The following is a 23,751-nucleotide window of genomic DNA, read 5'->3' on the forward strand; positions in this document are numbered from 1 at the left end:
ACACCTCAAGGTCTATTTAGTCATTGTTTTGCTGCTTTTAGTCTCATTAAGATACATAAAGAGCATTATTTTTATCAATAGATGGTGAGATGGGGAAAGCGGGATTGTTTTGACAGCTGTTGTTTACAAGATATAAAAATAACTTTGAGATAAGATCGTGTTTCATGACCCAAAACTCCAGAACAACAACTGTATTGTGAACTGCTGCGCTAAAAAAAGTGGAATTCTCCTTTTATATGTTTTCATTTTCATTTCAGGATCACAATTACCTGTTTCTGTTTTTAAATAATCACTATGCTGGCCATAATGTATCTTCTAAATCCCCTTCAGAAGATTTATTGAGTCTCCCACTCTCACCAGTGTCTTTTCAAATAATATATTTTTTAATTTGGATAATATACATATTATTTTAAACTATTTTGTCACCTAAAGTGGCTGGCTATAACACATGCAACTCACCCCTCTCTAGTACTTTTCTCATACTGTACATGCATGATGCCACCCTCTGACGAGAAGTGGAAAAGCACCCTCTACATCCATTAACACGACACACAGCACGAGGCTACTTAAAATGCCTTTATTTCCTAAGGTTACATGTTGACAGCACACAGATACGTCCTGACCACATCCCATATTTTGATTCCCTTGAGTAATTCAGTTCTACATAGAGTGATATATGAGTACATGGGTGGTTTTGTTCCCTTTTTTTAAAATGAGGAAAACATGGATTTTGTACGGAAATAAATCATGCGGTTCACAAAAAAGGCACAACTAGGGACAGACCTCTACAACAAGACAAAAAATAAGAGTCCAGAAAGACATCAAAGCATTTCCCTTGTTTATGTTGGTCGGAAAGTGAATGTCTGATGGACAGAGTTTGGGTGATGATCAGGTCTTTGGATGTTCTGTATCATGGCTATGTTCACATAAGAGGACTGAAGACTATTCTTGAAGCAGCAGATTGGCAGTATTGCATTGCGAATGTTTTTCTGCCCTGTTTGGGTCTCATCTGCACTCCAGAAAGCTTGAGAGACCCAGGAAGACGGGGATTTTGTTGCCTGCATTGCAGATAAGTGACAGACTCATATGATCCATCAACGAACACCAATAAACAAATAGATGCTCTAATGGTTCTATTGCAAAAACACAAAACCTTTGAGACAGATTCTGGTGGCAGCTCATATATAATTGGATGAGCGTGAGTGTATTCAATGACCCCAGGAGTGAATGACTTCACACACAAGTAGGAAATAAAGCAATGTGGTGCTCTCTCACAATACGATTTGAACCTTGACAACACATAGAGGAATTGAATTTTTCTGAATATGTGTGTGGTAAGTTTTCCTCTCTGCCTCAAACATAGAGAGGTAGCTAACTATTGTGTCATCCAGATCAGGATTGGATGGGATCAACAAATCCCCACATTGGAGACGTCATGATGGATATAGCATCGATATTTCAGTGCATGCACAAGTGTAACAGCACCAGCTCATCCCATTGCAATCCATTAGTCAATGAAAAGATTATTGATGGCTGAACTACATGACTGGAGATCTTTTCAGAGGACTGCATCAATAATGTACAATAATAATGTTCCACAGAAGTAATCCAGCATAGAAATTGTGATAAATATACTGTAAAAAGAAATTAAACAAAGTTTAGTTGAGTTTAAATGCAAATTACTGACTGATTTATTATGTTACAAAGTATATTCAGACATGTGAGAGCAGGTTTATTTGAAAAGCAATAAGATGATAAGGTACAGTTTAATGAAGCATGGAAGGAAAAGGAAGCTTCAAGTCGTCCACTATATCTACATTTAATTTAGATTTAACACCCATCTGGCAGGAGTAAATGAAGGAAACACTTACGGTACATTGAGATAGAAAATCAAGGACCCGCTAAATATATTCTCTTTTTTGAAATATATATATACAGTTTACTGGTCAGCATCAAAACAATACTGCATAACAGGTGCAAGCAGAAAATGAACAATAATTACATGTAGCCCAGGCATTCTGTAACACTGGATTTAACACAGAGGACACAAACGATGACAGGAAACAAGACAGACATGCAGTTTTATGGAAAACTAAGAGGATCTTTTTGTATTTTTCACATATGACACACAAAGCAAACTGGTATTAATCCCAGGCATTAAAGGAGTGTGGCCCCCAACATGGATTTTTAACATTTACATTCAGTCCCATTCAGCAAAAATACATACACTTTGCAGTCAGTGCATACTCTTTTTTACTCCCTTTTATTATCAAAAATGACACAGATCACAAACACACATACACAATATAATTATGGTTCCTCTTTAAAACATGCTACTATTTACATTATCTTGTGAGTACATGCTGTAGCATATTAACAAATCTGCGTGATGCATAATGATATCAGTAGGAATAAGTAGTACTGCGCAAGGACCAATCAGTGTGCAGCTGGGATCTGTCAGCACAAATATCTTTACTCCTTCCTCCTATGGAGGCAAACATTGTCTCAAAGACAACAGAAGACCTATTCCAAAATTAATATAACCTTTTCTGGATAATGCTGCAATTTAAGAATGATATTATACTTACAGTATAATATTACTTTACTAAATTGAATTATTACATAATTTAAATTTCCTTTTTTCTGCTCCAGTTTTTCCAGCATTTGTGTTTTCTCCTTAATTCTCAAACATTCAGATATTAAAGTGTTCAGTTGCTGAATCAGATTACCAAGGATCAGCATCTCACCAATTCATAATATTATTTGTGTTTCGATTTTACTTCTAGATGTCAACGTGAGGATTTCTTGGATTTTCTTTCTATCAAATCATAATTTCATTCATGATCGCTTGGGTTACCTTGGTAGTCACCATTTTTTACAAATATTCTCTCATCCTAAATGTTGATGTCTGAAAGAACCTGGATTTTTATATCCAAAAATGAAAGTCTAAATCTGCATCCAATTGAAGGTAAATCTCTTTTTGAACTCAACCCAAAATTGGAAATTGTTCAGTTAAAAGTCAAGTGGATTATTCAAACCTTCCTCTGCACATTAGTGTAACACAGTATATTCGTGATGAGGTTGAAGCACTTTGGCTCCAGGTTTACAAAGCTTGTGGCCGATGAGTGAGCGATCCTAACGACATGAAACACTGCGAGGCATGATACATGCTGGATTCTGCAGGTCTATTTGGTTCAAGCTAAATGGTCCAAGAAGATGTTTATTGTATTATTTGTTTAGATGTCGGCTTACACTTGCTCTGTGGAGATTTCATGAAACTGCATTTTTGCACTTGATCTCACATTATCTTAAAAAGTGCGGCTATCTTACATTTCAAATTCTCTATAAAAACATCTTACCTTTGACAGAAATCCTTGTGTTTTTTCCCCATTAATGATTGGAAGTACTGAAGTGTACTGCAGTATGGTAAACTACAACATTGGAAAAAGAAGGACATCTCATTTATTTAAAAAATGAGAAAAATGGCACTGTTTTCTGAAAGCAAGAGCATAATGTAGAAGAAGCATGGTCACAAATGCTTAAACATCCTCCAAAAGCTTTCTTGTATCCTTACCTCAGCCACAGCTAAGTAAGGTTTTACATCCAAGTAGTCAACACAGCTCAAGACAGATTGCAGATGGCACATTCACAGTGTCCCTGACTACCTTTTTTATGATTTCAAAATAAAACAAAGAAGCTTACTGTATTTCTCAAAGTGTCAAACCAGCAGAGGCACCCTTGTATTCCTTTCCTACATTACACCTGTCTGAAGACACAGACTGTTGGAGTCAAATGCATAGACGAGCCTTCATGGCAACACAAAACAAGCAACTTAGATCAACTATTCCATAATGTATTTTGATTCTGCTCACATGTGAGCTGATAAAATGAATAAGACAATCATTTATGTAGATTTCTCTTTAAACTATATATTGCAACATGGATCATTGACCTCATTCATTCTCAATAAAATGTTTAGTAGACTTATACTATGCAGGAAATAACCCAATACTACAGTTCTTTCTATTGCAAGTTATAGCACACTTATTAGCATGATACAATACTGGGTGTGATGTATGCAGAGCAGTGGGGAGGTAAGTAAAGCATGCTCCATAAACTAAACTAAAGCTTTATTTCCAGCGTTGTTTTCACCAAGACTTTCCTTCCATGTCAGCACCCTAAGAATCAGTTGCTGAGTTTTTTCAAACGAAAGAAAGACCAACCGTCGATCATTCATGAACCAGTCACCTCATAGCTCTTAACACCACTCTTCACAGCATACGCTAATGTGTGAAATGTGATGCTTAAAAATTGTTTGTTTTTTTCTCGACTTAACCATGATTGAGCAAATATTCTAAGATGTCTCTTTTTTGTTGAGCAGGTTTCATGACGAGTAGTCATGTCGTGTTAAAGTCATGGGTTTCATGCAAAGTGGGGGTGGGGGCTCTGAGTTTTAGCTGGTTGGTGGAGCACTTTACTTCTTTGCATTCAAGGATGCCAGCTGACCATCGATATCCTCCTCTGGCTGCAATGGATGCCACTGGGCAATGGGGCGGCGCGGGTTAGACAGCATGTCGGACCAGTGCTTCAGACCCAGGCCGGTCGCCTTACTGCCCACGAAGATCTTTCCGATGGCGTCATTTTTACCGATCTTGTCATAATCAAATACTGTGACTGCCACCAAGATTTTCTAGGAAGAGAGGCAGAAAGGTTTTGAGTTATCAAAATGTGTGTCAACTACTTTTAGTAGAGAAAACAAGCCTTTGTTTTACTTAGGTACTTGCTGTAAATGTATTAGTTTGGTGTGTACTGTACCTGCATCTGTTCCAGGGGGATTTCAAAGCTGAAGGACTCATTATAGTAAGGGTTTAGGGTGTTCTTCTTCACTGTAGTCTTCTTTTTCTTCAGACGCTTACCGCCCTGCAGCAGCTGGATCTTTACATAAGGATCTGCAATGGGCATCAAGATGATCAGCAATGGCGCCCACTTAGACAAGTTGTTGTAAATAAGTTTTGTGTTGTTTGCACTCCCTTTTATCACTTTTGACATGCATTTCTATCATTTTTACTTCCTACATTGATTGTTTCTCTATTTCTGCGATATACTCTATGCCGTTCGTTGTAATTGGCAATGCTGGATTATAGCTGCGAACTGCATTTCCCAAGTGTACTTGCATGACAAATAACTTAAGCATTACATACTTGCATTTAGATGAAGTGTGGAAATCTATTTGATATGTTTGACCATCATGCAGCACTGTGATTTAGTGCAGTGACCTTCTTAAATGTGATTACTGTTACATCACGTTATGAAAAAGTTATCAAATCTGCAGTCATATACACAAACACAAACAAGGTTAAACTGATTCAAACTGGAATAAACTTAATAAAACTATTGTGATTTATATTCTGTTGACAGCATTGTCATTTTTCTTTACCAGATAATCCACAGGCGTCCATCTTCTTCAGGTTCTTTGCCTCCAGGATGCAGACGGTGAGTTTCCCAGCAGTGGGGACGTAACGGAGGGAGATGCAGATGTCACCCAGTTTCTCAGGCTGAGAGAGGAGAGACAGAAACAACACAGGCTCATTAGCTAGCAACGGCAAACCATTTTTTTTTTTAAATGACGATGGGATGAAGCAAAATGCTTAAAGTTGTTTTGTTCTTGTGGCGACAATGACAGATTTTGAAGTTAACAGCATCGAATGAGGTGAATGATATGGTGATTTTGTTTTTCAAAGACTTGTACCGGGAAAAAGACTCCTATCACAGTCTAGAAAATATCATAAAACTCATGTAATGTTATTAAAACAAACTCTATGTGCGAGATACATATCAATTATATCACTCTTCGTTCAAATCTAGAAGTTTGATTGTTATCTGCACCTCCTCTTGATCTGCACTCTCCAGATCCTTCCACTCCTCGATCGGCCGTCCTAGGTCGATGGTGTTCATGGCAATCTTCACCTCCCCAATCACGTCATGTTTGGAAAATCGGTCGTAGTCATAAACAGACATACTCAAAGTCTTCCCCCCAAGCTCCTCGTAGGGCACCTGAGGGAAAGACACAACAATGTTATACCTCGAAATTTCACATGTTAGTCGATGCAAAATTTATGCTAAAAAAAAACTCTTTTGGGATGATCAATTTGGTATTCAGATATGGAATATCATTCAATAAGTAAATACTGTAGGAACTATTTTGAAGTTAAATACAAATAATCAAAGAATTGATATTCCGTTATTAAGGACAAATAGCATTCAAATAACATGGATTGAAGAAAATTGCATGATATTATAGATAGTAGAAAAGATAAGATGCTACAGCAGAATGAACCTTCATTAAATGTAGATGAAGATAATGATATACCCTACCATCCTTTGGAGGTACACTCTTATAAACAACACTCACAAAGTAAGCAGTGACTCCAAAAACAACGTTGAAAAAGTTAAAGTGGCAATGAACATCTCTTGGGCTGTCTGGAAGAAAAATCTGACATTCTTCAAAATAAAATAATAAATGTTTGCTGCTGATGCTGCTGCTAATTTGTAGGCATCAAGAGCTTCCAGTGTAACCCAGAGCCAGCTATAAATTCTCAGCAGGCTTTATTAGGATGGGAGAGAGCAGCATGTACAGAACTGCAGGCTGCACAGACAGTGAGAACACACATTGTGAGGCTCACTGGCAGCAGGGCAGGACGACTATTTCTGTAAACTTCTCAACCATCATGTATAAATGATTGATAAATGTCTGTCTTTCTCTTCACAGCTACATTGATTCTTATTCAGATCCTGAAGCAGGTTGCTGTTTAGCACCAAATCGTTCAGTTGTTATCACGCCTTGAATGATTACTTACCTTGAATACAAATGTCTCATTGAAGACAGGGTTCAGTGTTTTCTTGTGTACTTTGGTGTCATATTTCTTCTTCTTCTCAGGCAGGAGCTGCACTTTTACGTAGGGATCCGAAGTTCCACCTGAGTCCATGGATATGAGGTCTGCAGCTTGAAGGATTCCAATTGTGAGCTTTGTTCAGAGGAGGTGTGGGCGGGATATAAGGGACAGGAAACAGAATTCTATCAGACAGAAATCCAGAAAATGTATAGTATGATTTTTCATTTCTGTCAGGGTCACTACTGCAGAGATTGGTCATCCGTCAACTTAAGCCTAGCAATCAATCTCCACTCACTTCTTGCCCAACTGGATATATTTTCGAATGTAAGAGGGCATTCTTCAATGTCAAAAAACGGTCAGATTGTTATTTTTTTGTACAATAACATAACCTATTTTATTCTCTGACTTGTTTAATGTTGAGCTGTTTTAAATACTTTTTCTTCTTTAGTTCAGCGTCATTAATTCATGTCCTTCTTCACCACTCTGCTGTCCCTTAGAGCAGGAGTGTCCGAACTTTTTCCTCCGAGGGCCACATACAGAAAAACATACAAAGGGCTGGGCCCCTCATAAGATGGCCAAATCAATCAAATGTAGGTCAATTATGCTTTAAGAAAAAAACAGCCTTCATCGCAGCTCTTCATACGGTTTCATTTATTCAGTTGGCAGCTCTTTCCTAAAGCAGGACCTTCAGATTGCTTAAAATAAGGGGAAATATGGAGGGTATATTTCAAGCTTGTTATGTAAATAAGTTATTGGGCTTTTTTTCTTATCAACTTAGATTTGTTAGAACATGTTTTCAACTTTAATTGACTGAATGTATTTGAAAAGTGGGTTCATTAATACAATAATACTACTGTGTTATACATGTTTACATATATATTTAAGAAGTACAATACAAGACAAGCACAAGTGTCATGTGTGGGTCAAGTTCCATTATACTTTTTGAATTTGCTGAGGGCCGATTCAAAATTCACCACAGGCCGCATTTGTCCCCAGGGCCAGAGTTTGGACAGCCCTGCTTTAGAGCATTACAGTAATGGTGATAAAGTTACTGAGTTTTTTTTTTTCCCCTAATCAAGAATTATTGTAAAGCAATTTTCTTTTATACATATTTAGCTATTAAAAATAAATCATGATGATGCTCTGTTGATGTTTAATGAAGAAGCCCTAAAGACATTTTTAAGGATCAGACCTTAAAGGAGCAGTATATTACTACGATGTGGTAGTAATATGCCATCCAGTTAGCTTAGCATACAAACAGGAGAAAACAGCTAGCCTGGCTTTGTCTGAGGGTAACAGCCCTCAAAATCAATTCAGAAATTCTGCTCCGGTAAATGGTACTTATTGGTACATTATATATTCATCTTTAGAGGTCCTGGTACTGTAGATGGATTGTGCTCCCCTTGACAGATCTAGGCTAGCCATTGCTTCCCTTTTTATTGTAAACTACGTTAACCAGCTGCTAGCTGTAGCTTCATATTAACCCTGCAGACATGAAAGTGGCATCAATATTTCTTTATTTCAGCTAGAAGACTAATCACTGTATTCCACAAAATATTGAACTATTTATTTAAATATTAATAAAAGGTGACAAGTGACAGACCTTTGCATTTTCAAAGTCATAATCTATGGAGTATTGCAGCTTCCCAAGTTTCTCCTCTTCTTTCTCCTCTTCCTCTTTCTCCTCCTCCGTCAGTCCGGTCTCTCCCTCGTCATCATCATCCTCGTCCTGGTGTATCTGTGGTGTGGAAGTAACGAGACAAAACAGGGTGTTAAGGGTCAGGGGATCTGGAGTCAGACTACAGGGCTCCCCACTACAGACAGCATGCCACAGACACTGGTGATCCAGGACTTTTTACATGGGAGATACATGTTCTGGTTACTGTTTACCTGCACAGCACCTGATGATAATAACCAGCGACTTACCATTTACAAGGCAAGAAAATCTCTGCTGGTAACACATATACATGTTTAAACTTTTTCCTCCTGTTTTTTGGACAATTCCTTCAGCATGCTTGTGCAGTACGGTGACAGCCAGAGGCAGTGGAGGCATTGCATGCTAGTTCCACTAAAAGGGGTCATAAAAGTAAAAGTTTTCCATACAGAATCAGGTATTGGCATACTTTCCTTTTTTGTCTAAGGCCTTTTAATTTCACTAAACAAATTAAGTGTCTTTGTGAGCAGTTAAGGAACTACCCCACAACAGCAAATGTCTGTGTACTAAAAGGATTAAAGGCAAATAGGAAAACATGTTTCGGTGCAAGGAGCTGGCTTTTCAAACAACATTACCACAACTTCCATATTTCAAGATAAAACTTGTCTCCTTATTATTACAATAAATCTTTCAGGGTTAAAGGGCACAGGCAGCTATTTGAATAATGTAGAGTTTTATTGCTGCAGTGTTATATTGAAAATTGAAGCTTCGTTGCAAAGGTGTCCTTGACTTTGAAATGACGTTTTCTTTCAGGCCATCCAGTGTCTCCACATCCTACCTTCTCCTTGGGCATTTCAATGAAAAGGACAGTTTTGCGTGTTTTGCTCTATTCATGCAGTTTTATCATCATCGTTTTCATGTCTCCCAAACAACCAACCATGCCCTTTATCACATGCATATTATAAGTGTTAAAACGTGTCTTGCATATCATCTCTCAGTCCAATACTTTCCATATTGGTGCGAGTTACAGTTACATTGTCCCAGGAACAATGCGTTAGGTTAAACTCTCCTCTCTGGGGTTTATGGAGCACATCATAGCTTTCTATTGTTTCATTCTCAAGCTGTCACAGCACAAATTAAAAGAGTTGCAAAGTTGCAGTGTTGCAAAGGAAGCTACGACTTTCATTCCATGAAACCCCCTCGCCAACGTGAGCTATCCACCTACCGTAGAGCGGGAGTCCACCACAGTCAAGAAACACGGGGCACACACAAGACAGACACAAAGTGGGGGGGGAAAAGGAGGAGAGCAGAGAGAGGAAGAGATTCAACTCACAAGACACCATACACTACAAGAAGAGGGGCAGTCAACACCACCACCACAATTATAGTGAGAAATGACACTGTTGTTTTGGGCTGGGGATGATAAATTCACACCCTGGACATAAATAATTGGTTGATTAAATTAACTGTCTCTGGAGCTCAGAGCAATCTATGCTGATGTTAGTTGATTAGTTCTCAAATGAGTTGCTTTTCTATCATTTATTTTCTGATTTACTGTACTTTCCTTCCAAAGTCTCCCAATATTTCTGCGGGTGTCATGCCTTCATCCATCATATAGAAATGCTGCTTTTTATACTTTCCAACTTGAAAGGAGAAACCTTCCAATTCATAGTGCTCATTATTCTTTGCCAACTTGTAACAAAGTGTGTCATTTTTCACCACGGGGCCACAATGGAATACGTCACACATATGAACAACCACAACAACAACATCGAATAAATGGAGGGGAAGAGAGCTCTCCTTGTGTCCTCTACAGTCTGGGCTACAAAAGCTGCTGGTAAAAGATCAAATTTGGTTAGCTATAGAGACAATAATGCAATAAATGGCATTTAGCAATACAAACGTGAATAGTAAATTGATTTATAAAAAAGAGGTAAAATATCACCAAAAACATCCAGTTACTCTTTTTCACCGTGTAAGAAGCACAAGGCGTCATACCTCGCCTTGCATGTTCTTCATGTTGAAGCCATCTTTCCCCTTCTTCCCTTTCTTATTCTTCTTCTTCTTGCAACAGCATTTTTTGATGATGCAGAAGCAGCAGGTCAGAATAAGCAACGCGGCCACAACAGCGATGGCGATCAGAGCCCAAGGAGGCACTGTCAGTCAAAAACAGGAGGGCAACAATTAAGATTGATGTGTTAATTAGTTGTTGTTTTTTTTGAGAAAAGGCATTGTAACGTTTTTTTTCAAAAATATGAATCCCAGCAGGAAGTGGGGATGCACTTTGGTATTACTTACATGGGATTTTGTCAATTTCATTCAAGAATTTGCTCTTGATCTCCTCAAACATGTCGTTCTTATTGATCTCTGTGATGTTGGAGCCAGGGCCGATTTCCGGCACAGAAGTGGAGACGTAGGCCTGGGTGGGAGCCATGGTGGCAGTACTGGCACCAGTAGGCTCGGCGGCCGCCACAGCCTGTGGCTTTCTGAACAAGTTGAACTTCATTGTCAAAGACTAGGTGCAGCGTCCCTGAGTAACACACAGATCAGAGAGCAAGGGAAAGTAAGACACACCCCCAAAAATGTCATGACCTCCGTGGTGATAATTTTGGAGGGAGATACGGGGTGCTCCTCTGGAAGGACACTCACTTTAAAGACTAAAGAGGCCCTCTTAAGTTCCTTGTGTTACATTTGTTTTTGTGCATGTAAATGGTCTGCAAAGGCTAAAAAAGTTCTATCATAGGGAGTTTCTCTCCCACACACTCCCCCCCTGCTTGAAATGCCCCAAATGGACTCCTTTGTTTACTTCCGTAACACAGTGACATCACTGCGTCCTCCTCGTGCTTCTATTGGCTAGCTCTCCAACAAATTATACTCGATAGACTAAGGGGCAAGAGATCTCTCAGTGGCTGACCAATCACAACAGAGCCGGCCAGCTAACCAATCAGAGCAGACGTGGCTCTGGTTTTAGACAGAGGGTGAAAAGAGGTGCTGCAGCACAGACAGTATGAGAACAATAAAGAGCTTTTAGAACATGGAAACATGTCACAGTAGAGGCAGAAAATACAAATATGAATCTTAAGATGAGCATAATATGTCCCCTTTAATTTGTACCTTTTAAAGTTAAACAGGACAATTTGAATCTCGTGGAGGACAGACAGAAGGGAAGGGAGGCAGTTGTGATTTTGCTTGTAAACATGTAAGGTTAGAAGTTTGTTTGTGTGTAATGTTCGCACCCAAATGTTCAAGGTAAGAATGATAGACGTGGATCTGGTATGGGCTGTGATTTTAAAAGTTGAAAAGATTAACAAAGTTAGCTGACCGGTTTGGGATTCAGGACGTAAGGGGATTTTTAGATGATGCACACAAATGCTGTATACAAATACAAGAGCGGGTACAATTTGCCATGGGAAACTCAGTCATCCACGGGTTGAAAATGTTTTGCACTTGTCACCACTGGGCTTATTGAATCTACTTTATACAAGTACAAAAATGCAAGGAACATGGGAAATGACTGCAGGGAAAAAACAAATGAACTTGAGTCAGTGTGTGAGCTGTACACACAAACACAGATAGTGTATGTTGCTCACTAGCAAAATACAGACTGTACAATGGTCAAATTCAGGCTAATTAAATGCAAAATCCTGCTTCACTTAAACAAATTTCAAATGTTAAAGGTGTTTGTGTGCCAACTTTTGAAGTGTAGACCAGGCAAACTTCTTCTCATCCTGTATGATCGTCATCCTAAACTCATTAACTCCTGACTCCAGTTCTGTTCTCAAAGCAAAGACATGAGAGTGATGTTGATCTTCTTATCCAACTTCTGGAAAGAAAACGATTGAGCATATTTCCTAAAATTGTGCTTCTGGTGTGTGATAAAACAAAACAAAAAAATAATGAATCACCAATTAAAGTATGTTATTTGCATTCTCGATGTATTGATTCTCTTTTAGTAAGAAATTGATGACCATGATTCCATTTGTTCAGCTCTGTAAAATATAATGGGTAATGAAAACAGAGTCATCACAATAAACAATGCTCATTATCAGTTAGAGATTAAACAGAAACCAGTTAGAATAATGTTGAGACTGAATACACACAATACGCCGATGACACTGTCAGTGTAAGGAACTGACAGAGACCTAGACAACCTGTGTTTTTCAAACTCCTCTTTTAGCTTACAATACACAACCTAGAGCACAGCACACAATACATAAAGAAAAGATATATATTGGTTAATTAGTTAGATCTAAAGGGGCTGATGTGCAAACTGTTTCCTTTTCATAACGCTAACCTAGTTGTGTCCAGTGTTTATGCTAAGCTAAGCTGTAGCTTCACATTTATTTTACAGACATGCAATTGGTATCAACCTTTTTAGCCATTTCTCGGCTAGAAAGACATTGTTTCAGATAATAAAAAATAGTTTGCTCATAATTTCAACCTATTTTCTGTCCCTTGTTCTCCGTACATGTTACAAGGATTTGAAATCATTATTTAGTTTGTGCTTTTGAGTTTAAGTCCATGTTTCCTTTCTTCAACCAAATGCATGCTGGGATAATCTTTACCACTTTGGTAAAATGTATAGGAAAAAGCTAGTGTGGAGTCAGCTACTGATACATAGATTACAAGTTTACATAGAAGTTTCTATTTATTTTGTATTGGATCAAAAAATATACATTTTTGAATGTTTATATTATTCAACTAAAGAGATATGACCAGCTGACTAAAGGAAAAGTGCAATAACAGAACAGCTAATCTGTTAGTCCAACAACATAAGATATTTAATGACATCATATTTGAGTTAAGGAAAATTGTGATAGGCAACTTCACATTTCACAGGCCAAACAATTAATTATTATGTTGCAGATTAATCATTAGTCGTACCCCTAGAGAGAGGAATAAATTGAACTGTAATGCTCGAAAAAATTAATGGGGCTGACATTTAAATTGATTTCAGCACAATGAGAGAATAACACGTCTCTCTTTACAATGGTTCACCTTTTTACTCTCAGGAAATTCAATCCATCAATAACCTCCCAGGCTCAAGTGAGCATTATATTTCTCTCTCTTTGTTATCTCTTTGCATACAATAGAGTGAAACCAGCACAATATTAGCATTTATGAAGGTGCTGAGGGTCTGGTCAAATAGGGCTTGGTGTTTTTTTACACAAAATAGAGAAAATGATGCTTCATGACGCATCTGACAACTTTGACATTGTAGCGTAAATAGATTGAAAAACCAGAGCATTTTATTTGGCTTCACTATAAAGTAAATCGTTGTTATAGTATTTATTGGATAACATTAAACAGAGAGTTGCACTTCGACAAGGACATATAAAACAGTGGTTTTAATTTCTTTACATTTTTTCTTTTTTTTACTGCAGTATGAGACATGGGATCTCCTAGTGTGACCGAAAGGTGGTATGTTCAACATTGTTATTTCGACACTACCTTTCTGCTTCATGCCCCCCACCGTCTGAGCATAATGCAAAAAAAAATGATTGCCATTTTGACAACAGTTTTCTTGTTTCCCCTTTATAGTGTCTCCATGTTTGTTAGTTTTTGCTTCAGGGTAAACATTTTGAAGGGGAAAATTGTTATGACAGAAAAGGTTGTGGAATTAATGTGTTTTAAAGCAGCAAAGAGAGCGTTATGTGATTCTTTTTATTTGTGTAGTTTAATGTAAGTGCTTGAATGCTAAGCAAGTACTGCATTGAGGTAAATTGTCTTATCTTGTATCATAGACAAGACAAATTAAATGTAAAATGAAATTGAACAACAAACTCTTGAATAAATATAAAACGTGTGTGTGTGTGTGTGTGTATGTGTGTGTGTGTGTGTGTGTGTGTGTGTGTGTGTGTGTGTGTGTGTGTGTGTGTGTGTGTGTGTGTGTGTGTGTGTGTGTGTGTGTGTGTGTGTGCTATCAAAAGAATCCTTGTTTTATCTCCGTCTAGCAGAGGAAAATTACAATTTCAACTCACTCTTCATGGGCAAGAACGACAGTTAAGACAGGGTTTGCACACACCAATGTCAAGTAAGAATGAATGTTTTGCTGAACAGACATGTCTATGTACAGTAAATAAGCTCACAGTGCATGTGAGGATATCTGTATCACAAAATGAAAGTGAACCAGCAGGGCTACCCTGTCTGTGGCCGGCAAGCACAGTCGTGATGTAACATCATCTTCATTCACTCTCACGCCGCGGATCAATGAGTATTGCATTCAAACATGTGTGTTTGAAAGTGGACGCCTTCTGTTGGTGTATTCTTCTCTTGATAGAATTAGTGGTGAAATTCATGTGGTGTGCACAGACAGTAGAGCCCCATGTGCTGTGGGCCGGCAGATCATTGTTGCTAAGCAATCCTGATCGTGTCTATAAGCTATCTACAACCTGCCTATAGCCGGTGACCAGCCAATCAAATCAACAATTGGCTCAAGTCCAGCGTCAAGTCACTGCCTGAGCACTGGGCATTATGTGAGTGCAGATTGCTTTTGCCCTGCTATGATTCAGGATAATTCAAGTTTTGGCTGTAACAGGGGTCCCTCCACAAAATACATCACTTTATGTCTTTGCAAGAAATCCTCCGTCTTAAAATCATCACCTCTAACTCAACACTAACTTTCATAACTAAGCATATCCTCTATGTTTTAGGCATTCAAATGATCAGAAATGAGTGCAAACCAAACCAACAACATATCTATAGGCCTCTCTTCTTAAGGATATAGACAGATGTTTACGTCCATGCCATCAGCACTCAGTCCTTATCTTCCTTTGATTTCTGCAGCTCACCACTGGCCAGCATCACTCAGCCACAAGAAAAGACTGTGACACATCCTGATTCACAGTCATGTGCAGGGAATACAGGTTCAGTGTTTTAACTCATCACCTCCAGAGAAGATACTTGTATGCCATTCATAAATTGTACATTTAGATTGTAGTCACGTCACATAACTGCACCCTAATTTGAAAAGATCTCCCAAAACAAACTCACCAGTCAGATGTGGTTATCCTCTTCGTGAGGTGGCCCATCCAATAACAGAAACTCCAGCTCACTACAGTCCCTCAGAGCTGTGGTAACATAGTCTGATCTCTCCCATAAGCAAAGACTGCAGTCTCCTCTCACTTCTCTCCACTGCAGCACTACACCCCTCCTCCTCCTCTGCCTCCTCCTCCTCTTTCCAATGCACACCATCTCCCCCATTTTCCTCCCTCCCATCACACACACCTCCCCACTCCCTTTCTGTCTCTCCCTCAATGTACTCATGCAGCCTCTTTACCTCTTTCTCCCCATCTCTCTCCCTCCATTGCTCCCCCAAACCTCATTTGCGATGCTGCTCACACAGCTGATTGCAGCATGCCACTCTTTGGTCTAGCCTTGGAGGGCAGTTGTAAAAGATCAATATGCACAAGCTCTAGTGTGTGTGTGTGTGTGTGTGTGTGTGTGTGTGTGTGTGTGTGTGTGTGTGTGTGTGTGTGTGTGTGTGTGTGTGTGTGTGTGTGTGTGTGTGTGTGTGTGTGTGTGTGTGTGTGTGTGTGTGTGTGTGTGTGTGAAGCCACAGTTCGGACAGATCGGAGATGGAGAACAAGCAAAGGAAGGAGAGCTGACGGACTCTTATGGGTGTGCTGACTTCACCACATCAGCTCCAAATAACATCACACTGAGCTCATATAGTTAATTGGATCCCCACAATTGATCGCAGAAGTGCGCTGTAACCCTCTGGAGAGACCCTCCATTGTTAAACTCATTCACAACCGAAAAACCATAATGATTAGGTCAACTTCTCTGCCTTTCACTGATCCCTCAGGAGACTCGCAGTTATGAGTGGAAGAGAGCAGATTGTTGAAGATCTTCTCCAGTTACTATATGCATGCAGCAGCCCAGCTTTGAACCATTGCATCATAAAACAACTGATGTGTTACCAAGAAATACATGCATTTATAAAGAGAGATTAAAGTATTAGTCTTGAAAAACAAAGTACCTGGAGTTACGTTCTGCATGGATTCAAATCAGCAAATAAACAAACTTGTCATAGCTGGTTACTCCTGTACATATTTGAGTCCTGTTCCAGCTCAGTATTCAATATTTGTACCCGGCATTTTCCTCAAACCCTCCTTCCCTCCTCACTCTCCCCTGGGAAATACCTTTCTGTGTGCTCATGTTCAGCCAGCAGCTGTCAGGAGCCAGTGTGAGGTTTGTGCTTTCCCCTCAGTTTGCTCTGCAATGAGCTTCTTCTGCCAGCAGGGAGCAGGGGTCTCTCACAAAACTGCAGCATCACAGAGAATCCTTTTTTATACAAATGCACTGCAAAGTTAAGCACATTTTTCTTACATTTTTCCAGAAATCATCTCCTTGCTTAAGTAAAGGAAACTTTATTTAAATAGATGCTGTGACTCTGTGAACGATGTTTAAGATAACCATGGCTGGATATGTTTTTCTTGCTGTAAAGTAAACCTTTCCTATAGAGTTGTATTTAATTGGGTTCTCTTACATATTTAAATCTAGTGAGTGGGTGACATGGGCTAAAACTCAAATAAGAAATGAGTGAATTTGGTAGCATGAGGTGGGTATAAAGGGACGTAAAAGGAGGGGAAAGGATGTGGCATAAGAGAGAACAGAAGCAGCAGGGTAAAATGAGGAGGATATTGTTGGTTTGTGGTGTCAGGACTGAGATACTTAAAGAGAGCTTGAGAGAAAGAGAAAAGCCATTTCCACACTCACATATCAAACATACGCTAAATGAAACATTGTTGTGCTTTAAAGTAATAGATCTATATTTTTGGGATATATTGTATTCTTTTTTTTAAAGGCAGTCAGACCAGATTCCACCTGGAAACTTTTACTTGGGTGATGTGGCAAAAAGCAGACAGAACAGGGCATATGATGGGGGTAGGGTTTTGAACAGAACTGTAGAGCTAGCATGGCTAACAGGCTAACAAGACAAATCCACAATATTTTACATGATATAGCTTCTAATGCTTCATTGACAGTACACTCTGTCATTGTCCTTTCACTCACAACAGAAAGTCAAAACTCTCCTTCTCTACCACTTGCATTTGGAGTTGCATATACATTAAACAAGGTTACAGAATAAGACATGATTTCCACTCCCTCTATGTCTCGCAAGGCTCTTGATGTTATGTTTCAAGCAAATGTAGTCCTGTTCCTCTTTATATTCAATCTGCAACTTAAGATGAGAAAATACTATTGTCATATTCATATTGAAAAGACTGATTTGAATAGATCCCGGGGGCAGTTAGCTTAGTTTAGCTTAGCTTAGCTTAGTTTAGCACTTAAAGACTGTATACAGCTGTCTAGGACCCAACTACAACTACCTCTAAAACTAATAAAAGTCCACATAATTTAACATTCAGTTTGATACTAACACTTTCAATCAAACACGTAATATCGTTTTTTAACAGCTGGTTATGTGTTGCACTATTTATTAGCTGCAGTTTCGAATTCACAGTGATTTTCTGAAGCTAATAATGATGATAATTGAAATAAAAAGGCACTGAAAGGTGGATTTTGTTACCTTTAGAGAGAACCAGACATTTGTTATACATATTTTTTTTACTCAAAGTTGTTTAAATGAGAGGGAGACTTACAGTACAAAATAAGTATGGTCATGTGGTAAAAGTGATAAGACAGATTCTTACTCAGACACACAGTTGATTTAGTTTCCTGTTTAGAGGTTAAGGTCGGCTGCAGAACAGCAGGGTGAGCGTTTTCTATCAGGGGGTTTGAAACTGTCTTCAAGTAAAACGACTCTCAGCTCAATGATCCATTGTGCTGTCTCACTGGAAAGTTCCTACATTTAAAGCAAAGCCGCAATCAGTAAATCTGCATTGGCAGAAGAGGAAACTTGGCAACAACAATAACTTAATTTACTCAAAAGTGCATTTAGGACGCACTAAACCCAGACTTCATTATGAAATAAAATGCAAAGAGTAAAATGGAGCAAATGTAAATGGCAGAGAGTCAAACCAAGCAGCACTATTCTACAGAAATAGAGTCAATGGATATCTGAAATAAAATGAATAGCCACGTTATTCTGAGTGCTATCAAATAGAACTTTGCTTTGTAGAAAATCGTGTAAGGCTGAATTATGAGTTATTCGCAAAACCACTTTTTGCTGAAATAATTTCAGATCTCACTCAGTCTGTCAGTGTTCTTCATGCATTTTAAATGAAGAGCAGAAATGATGATAGATTAAAGATGTGGTCTTCAAACAAACAAGATAAAATACAACACAAGTCTAAATTAAAAGCTATATTTAATCATGAACAGAGTTTTGCCATCAGCTAATATAAAAACTCACTGCAACTCATTCAGTGCTGAAGTGTTTATCAGATTAAATGTGTGAAAAGACGTAACCTTTTTAATGTGAAAATAATTTGAGCATTCCTAAACTTGAACAAGCTCTTTATTAATGCTAAAGTAATGTTACTGATCTTTCATTCTCCTGGATGTGAACATCAAGTGTAATCAGCTAATGTTATTTGACCATATTGAATAAATCACATTTACATCTTGACTCAGCAGTTTTAATGCCTGGCAGCATTTTAGAACAAGGTCACAATGCAGCTGCAGTATCACCTGAAGCACTGATAGTACAGTTCCATTGGTTTTTTCATGCTCCCAGTGCATTGTGGGATACTCCAGCTCTTCCCTGACTTTCTAATTTCCTCAGAGCATCTGTGAATGAGTAAATCTCTCTCCGTGTTTCACTAGTCGTCCTCTCCACAAAGGATGAGTCAGGCCTGAGTACTGTCCTGCACTGGGACGTCGATTAGAGCGACACAACCGCGATCAAAGCCCCAGATACCGACAGATGCAGAGGACAGCTGCTGCCCAACGGCACCGGGACATTTGGGTCGAGATGATTCGTCTCCTCTGAGGCAGCAGAGAGGATGTGGAAAAGACTGCACCCTCTCTGCTCCTGCCGGGGAATGCTGCAATGCAGGGGTGTAAGAGAGAAACATAAAGCTGGGAGGCATTTTGTCCAACAGTCAGCTGCTCACACTCTTCCTCCATTCCCTGCCATGCCTCACTTCTTCCACTCTTCAATGCATTATCTTATCATTCTAGCCGTCTGTGCCTCCCTACCTTCCCTCTCTGCTTTTCTCTGCACACCCCAAACTAAAGGCATTGGCCCATCATTTCTGCAGCAAACAGAAAAGGACCATATGGCCGTTTTTGGCTCTGTACATCAGCTGCAGTGTTTGGGTGTCTTGGAGATATACAGCTTGTAAACAAGGTGACAGTGTATCTGTGTTTGCCTCTGTGTGTGTGTGTGTGTGTGTGTGTGTGTGTGTGTGTGTGTGTGTGTGTGTGTGTGTGTGTGTGTGTGTGTGTGTGTGTGTGTGTGTGTGTGTGTGTGTGTGTGTGTGTGTGTGTGTGTGTGTGTTGGTGCAAACACCTGGGATATTTTTAATGGAAGGTGCCGAGTGGGTGGAAGGCTGTCGAAGAACTCTTGTGCTCTGACAGCGGCTCTTCACTCTGACTGATTTCCTGGCATAGTCGAGAATAAAAGAGGGGATCATCCTTATGTTGCCAGGTTTACGTTCTCAACAATGTGTATCCCAAAGTCAATCATTTGTGAAGTTTTCTTTAGTTATCAGAGACAGAAAAGATGTTTTCCAATCGACCCACTTTAAATCATCCAGCACTTTGTTATTTTAACTGCATATAGTTTGTACTAATCACTTTACTGATAACACAAACATACAAACATGGTTAGTCAAGGGCAGTTCAAAGGTAAATATTTGGTCAGCCTGGGAAAATACAAAACTGGCAACAGATTTAAGGGTGTGTTGAGAAGTATAACATCACTAGGTTATAAGCTTTGGGTGATTTAAAAGATCTGCTCCCAAGAATAGTTTAACAACAAAGCAAATTAAGGTAATATCTAGGGCTGCTGGACTAACAAAATCTCAACAAGTAGGTTTTGGGGGTATGTGAGTAGGATACATTTTTCTAAAAATGATTTTATTCCAAAATAATTGTCCTGTATATATATATATATATATATATATATAAAGCTGTGTTTTCACGGTCATAACACATCTATTAAATATTTGACATTGAAGATATGCCAGAAAAGACAGATATATAGTCCAATTTATCCCCCTTTACAGATGTATGTTGAATAACTTTGGCCACATACATTTCAGTCATAATTACATTCCTTTGTCAAGGGAAGTCATAAAACCTCTTTTATAAATACATCTTTTTCATGTTATAACAAGAAAACTTCTGTATAAAATAATCTGGGGATATTTTTTTGTCATTATTATATTTCTTGGTAGAGGGCTCTCTACTGACAACAAAGCCCACAACTGAAATTTAGAATTTCCGCTGGTGGAAGTGTTCACTGGGATAGCCTCCCAAAATCAGATTTTCAAGATTATTCAATTGAGGGGAAGGAGTGAGTTTCTCTTATCATAGTATCATTAGTATGGACACATGGGACAACTTGTGTTCCTATTTCATTTTATTTTAGGAAAGAAAACAGCATTCATATAACCAAATATTAAATTACATTTACCACCTTCAAATCTCACCTGAAAACATATCTATTCAGACAAGCCTACTCCCTTTAAAATAAATTTCTCCTTGTACACTGTTTTATTACAAATTTTTAACTGCTTGCTCTTATGAATGTTTGATTGATGGACTGATTGTTTTTCGTTTTTTTGATTTGTTTGATTTTGTATGGTGACCTTGAGTGTTTAGAAAGGTGCTCATAAATAACATGAATTATTTTTATTATTATTAAATGTAGTATGATAAGAAAATTCTAAGTAACAAAAATGAGCCCAATTAACAGTACGGTTTCTCTTAACTCATACGTTTGAATATTGAAGAATATTTCATAATATGCAGTGAAAAAAAGTGTATTTAATAAGCAAATTCACAGAGCCTACTGATAGTGACAGATATAGAGACTTATGCTTCTTGCTGATTGTATGATCGTGCAGACGAACAAAAGCAGTGACAAGGTGAGATACAACAGCTGATGACCCTCTCATATCAGACAGTTGTCTTCTGTGCAAAACTTGACCCATCTACAACAGGATGGATGGTACTCTGAAATAAAAATAAAAACATGATTAATACTGTAGCTCTTGAAGATACTCGTTAAGAAAATGCAAAACACTTTCAAACCATCACACAAATCAAATGTCTGCAAGCTTGTCCATCGGGTATTATCAGTAAACATCTTACATAACAGTTCATTACCATCTACTTACATCATGAAACGAGACGAAAACAATTCTAATCACAAGGGTAAAACTAACAAAAGTAATTAACTGTATAATTTCTTTCTACTAAATTTCCCCTGTGATCACACACATAGCTCAGGGAAAACTATAACACCCATAACGGTTTCCCTGTGGTAATGAAAAATGGAACTGAGACAGGAACATCATCAAAAAGTATACTTGAAAGTTTGACTCATAAAGTAAAGCGCATTTCCTTGCTGATTTATTGCATTTTATGAAAATGATATGAATGATTGAAACCCATTACAGTCTCAGTGCACAGCGACACATCTGTGGAGCGGAGGAGCAAAGTTTTTACTAAGTTTATTCTTCTCAAGATATTTCAGATTGAACAAATGTAACGCTTCAGATATGGAATCTCTTCACTTTCTGCCTGTGCAATTCATTTTATCCTGTTGACTTCCTGTTGTGTGTTGTATAGGTTTTGGTGCACGTAAATGGTCTGCAAAGGCTAAAATCCAAAGGTTCCCTCCAGAGTAAGTTTCTCTCCCAAACAGCCCCCCGTCTGAATCACCCTAATTGGACTCAACACCTTAAGCATGATAGGCTAAGGGGCGTGAATCTCTAAACGGTTGACCAATCACAACAAAGCGGGCCAGCAAACCAATAAGAGCTGACTGGGCTCTGGTTTCAGACAGAGGGTGAAAAGAGGTGATGCAGCACCGGCAGTATGAGAAAAATAAAAACCTTTTTGAACAATAAAGCATGTAAACATGTCACAGTAGAAAAATAAGAACCGGAAAATTAGCATATTAGGGATTAAATATTATTATTATACTTTTTGAATGCCCAAAAGAATATGTGTCACTTAATTTTAATGTGTTCATTTGTCAATGTTAGCATATTTAGTTATTTGAAAAAATGCTGGGTGGATAAGTCATACAGTACTGCATCATATTATATAACCAAATCATGAAATGAATGTCAAAATATTATTTAAGTACAATACTTATGGTCGGTGTACTTTTTTACATTTTGACTAATTGTACACATTATTGAAACCACTAAACTATACAGATAGGTACGTATGTACATGCATACACACTTTAGGCCATCAATATCTTTCTTATGGCCCCCAGTGCTGAAAATAGCCTGATAATAAATTGGTGCATTTAGGGAGCAGAAGGGGAGGAAGAGAGCGACATTTAGTCACAAAGAGGGAGGAAACAGAGAGAGGAAATGCATCCCCCCACCAGTGAAGGATGTGTTGCACTGCACAGATTTGGGGCAACATGGTGGAGCAGTACTGAGGAAAGTGAAGCCAAAGGGGACACTGGTACAGTGAGTAATTATCTGATCCTTCTGCACCGTCTTCTTACATTTCATCTTCTTTTCATCTGGCCTCCAAGCCCTTTCATATCAGATTTTATTCGATACCCTCACTAATTAAACTGAGGCCAATCTTTTTCCTACTTCCTTATGTGTCTTGTTAAGGCTGTATTGCTAATGCCGCTAGGCCAAAGGCAAGGCAATAAATAGAAGAACCAGATGTGTCAATAGTGCTATCGTTCATTTTATGCTCTAGCAAGTTTCTAAATCTGTCAGGGGTTTGGTGCTGTGAGAAGAGAAGGCCAGTAGGAATCATTAACAAAGCCCTTTATCAGCAAATCCTCCAAAAAAGGTCTATTCTGCATCAGCCCAGAAAAGTACCTAAAGATCTTAATGTTTTTGCTATAAATGAATCAATTCATGTAATGTGATTAAAAATATGCCTTTCAGAAACAGAACAGTTTATTTCTTTATAGTTATGTTTAATCAGCTAAGAGTGTAAGACTCAGAGCGACCAGCTGAGGGCGCTGTGTTCACTATTTTCACTCTTCAGAGGTCACAAAAATCTGTAAAACGGCCCTGCAGACCATAAAGAGACTTTTTGCTGATTTTAGTATGATACAAAGTATATTAATTCCTAAGTTTA

General features: G+C 38.5%; 1 protein-coding gene across 3 annotated transcripts in view; it reads right to left on the bottom strand.

Annotated features, from left to right (window-relative positions):
• Positions 1-2,247: 2,247 nt before the first annotated feature.
• Positions 2,248-23,751, bottom strand: part of LOC134883586 (synaptotagmin-2-like) — a 26,922-nt gene continuing 5,418 nt past the window's right edge. The window contains exons 1-9 of one of the 3 annotated variants that reach the window (XM_063912019.1): positions 15,541-15,755; positions 10,846-11,077; positions 10,546-10,703; positions 8,497-8,631; positions 6,858-7,025; positions 5,887-6,054; positions 5,438-5,555; positions 4,816-4,949; positions 2,248-4,690 (exon numbers count right to left, since the gene is read on the bottom strand). In XM_063912019.1, the coding sequence (XP_063768089.1) occupies positions 4,475-4,690; positions 4,816-4,949; positions 5,438-5,555; positions 5,887-6,054; positions 6,858-7,025; positions 8,497-8,631; positions 10,546-10,703; positions 10,846-11,053 (1,305 nt within the window). In that variant the 5' untranslated portion in view covers positions 11,054-11,077; positions 15,541-15,755 and the 3' untranslated portion in view covers positions 2,248-4,474. Of the gene's footprint in view, positions 4,691-4,815; positions 4,950-5,437; positions 5,556-5,886; positions 6,055-6,857; positions 7,026-8,496; positions 8,632-10,545; positions 10,704-10,845; positions 11,078-15,540; positions 15,756-23,751 lie in introns of those variants that run through there. The other 2 variants (XM_063912020.1, XM_063912018.1) reach the window with 2 other exon arrangements.

Source organism: Eleginops maclovinus, chromosome 20 (genome assembly GCF_036324505.1).
Source record: "Eleginops maclovinus isolate JMC-PN-2008 ecotype Puerto Natales chromosome 20, JC_Emac_rtc_rv5, whole genome shotgun sequence".
NCBI lineage: Eukaryota > Metazoa > Chordata > Actinopteri > Perciformes > Eleginopidae > Eleginops > Eleginops maclovinus.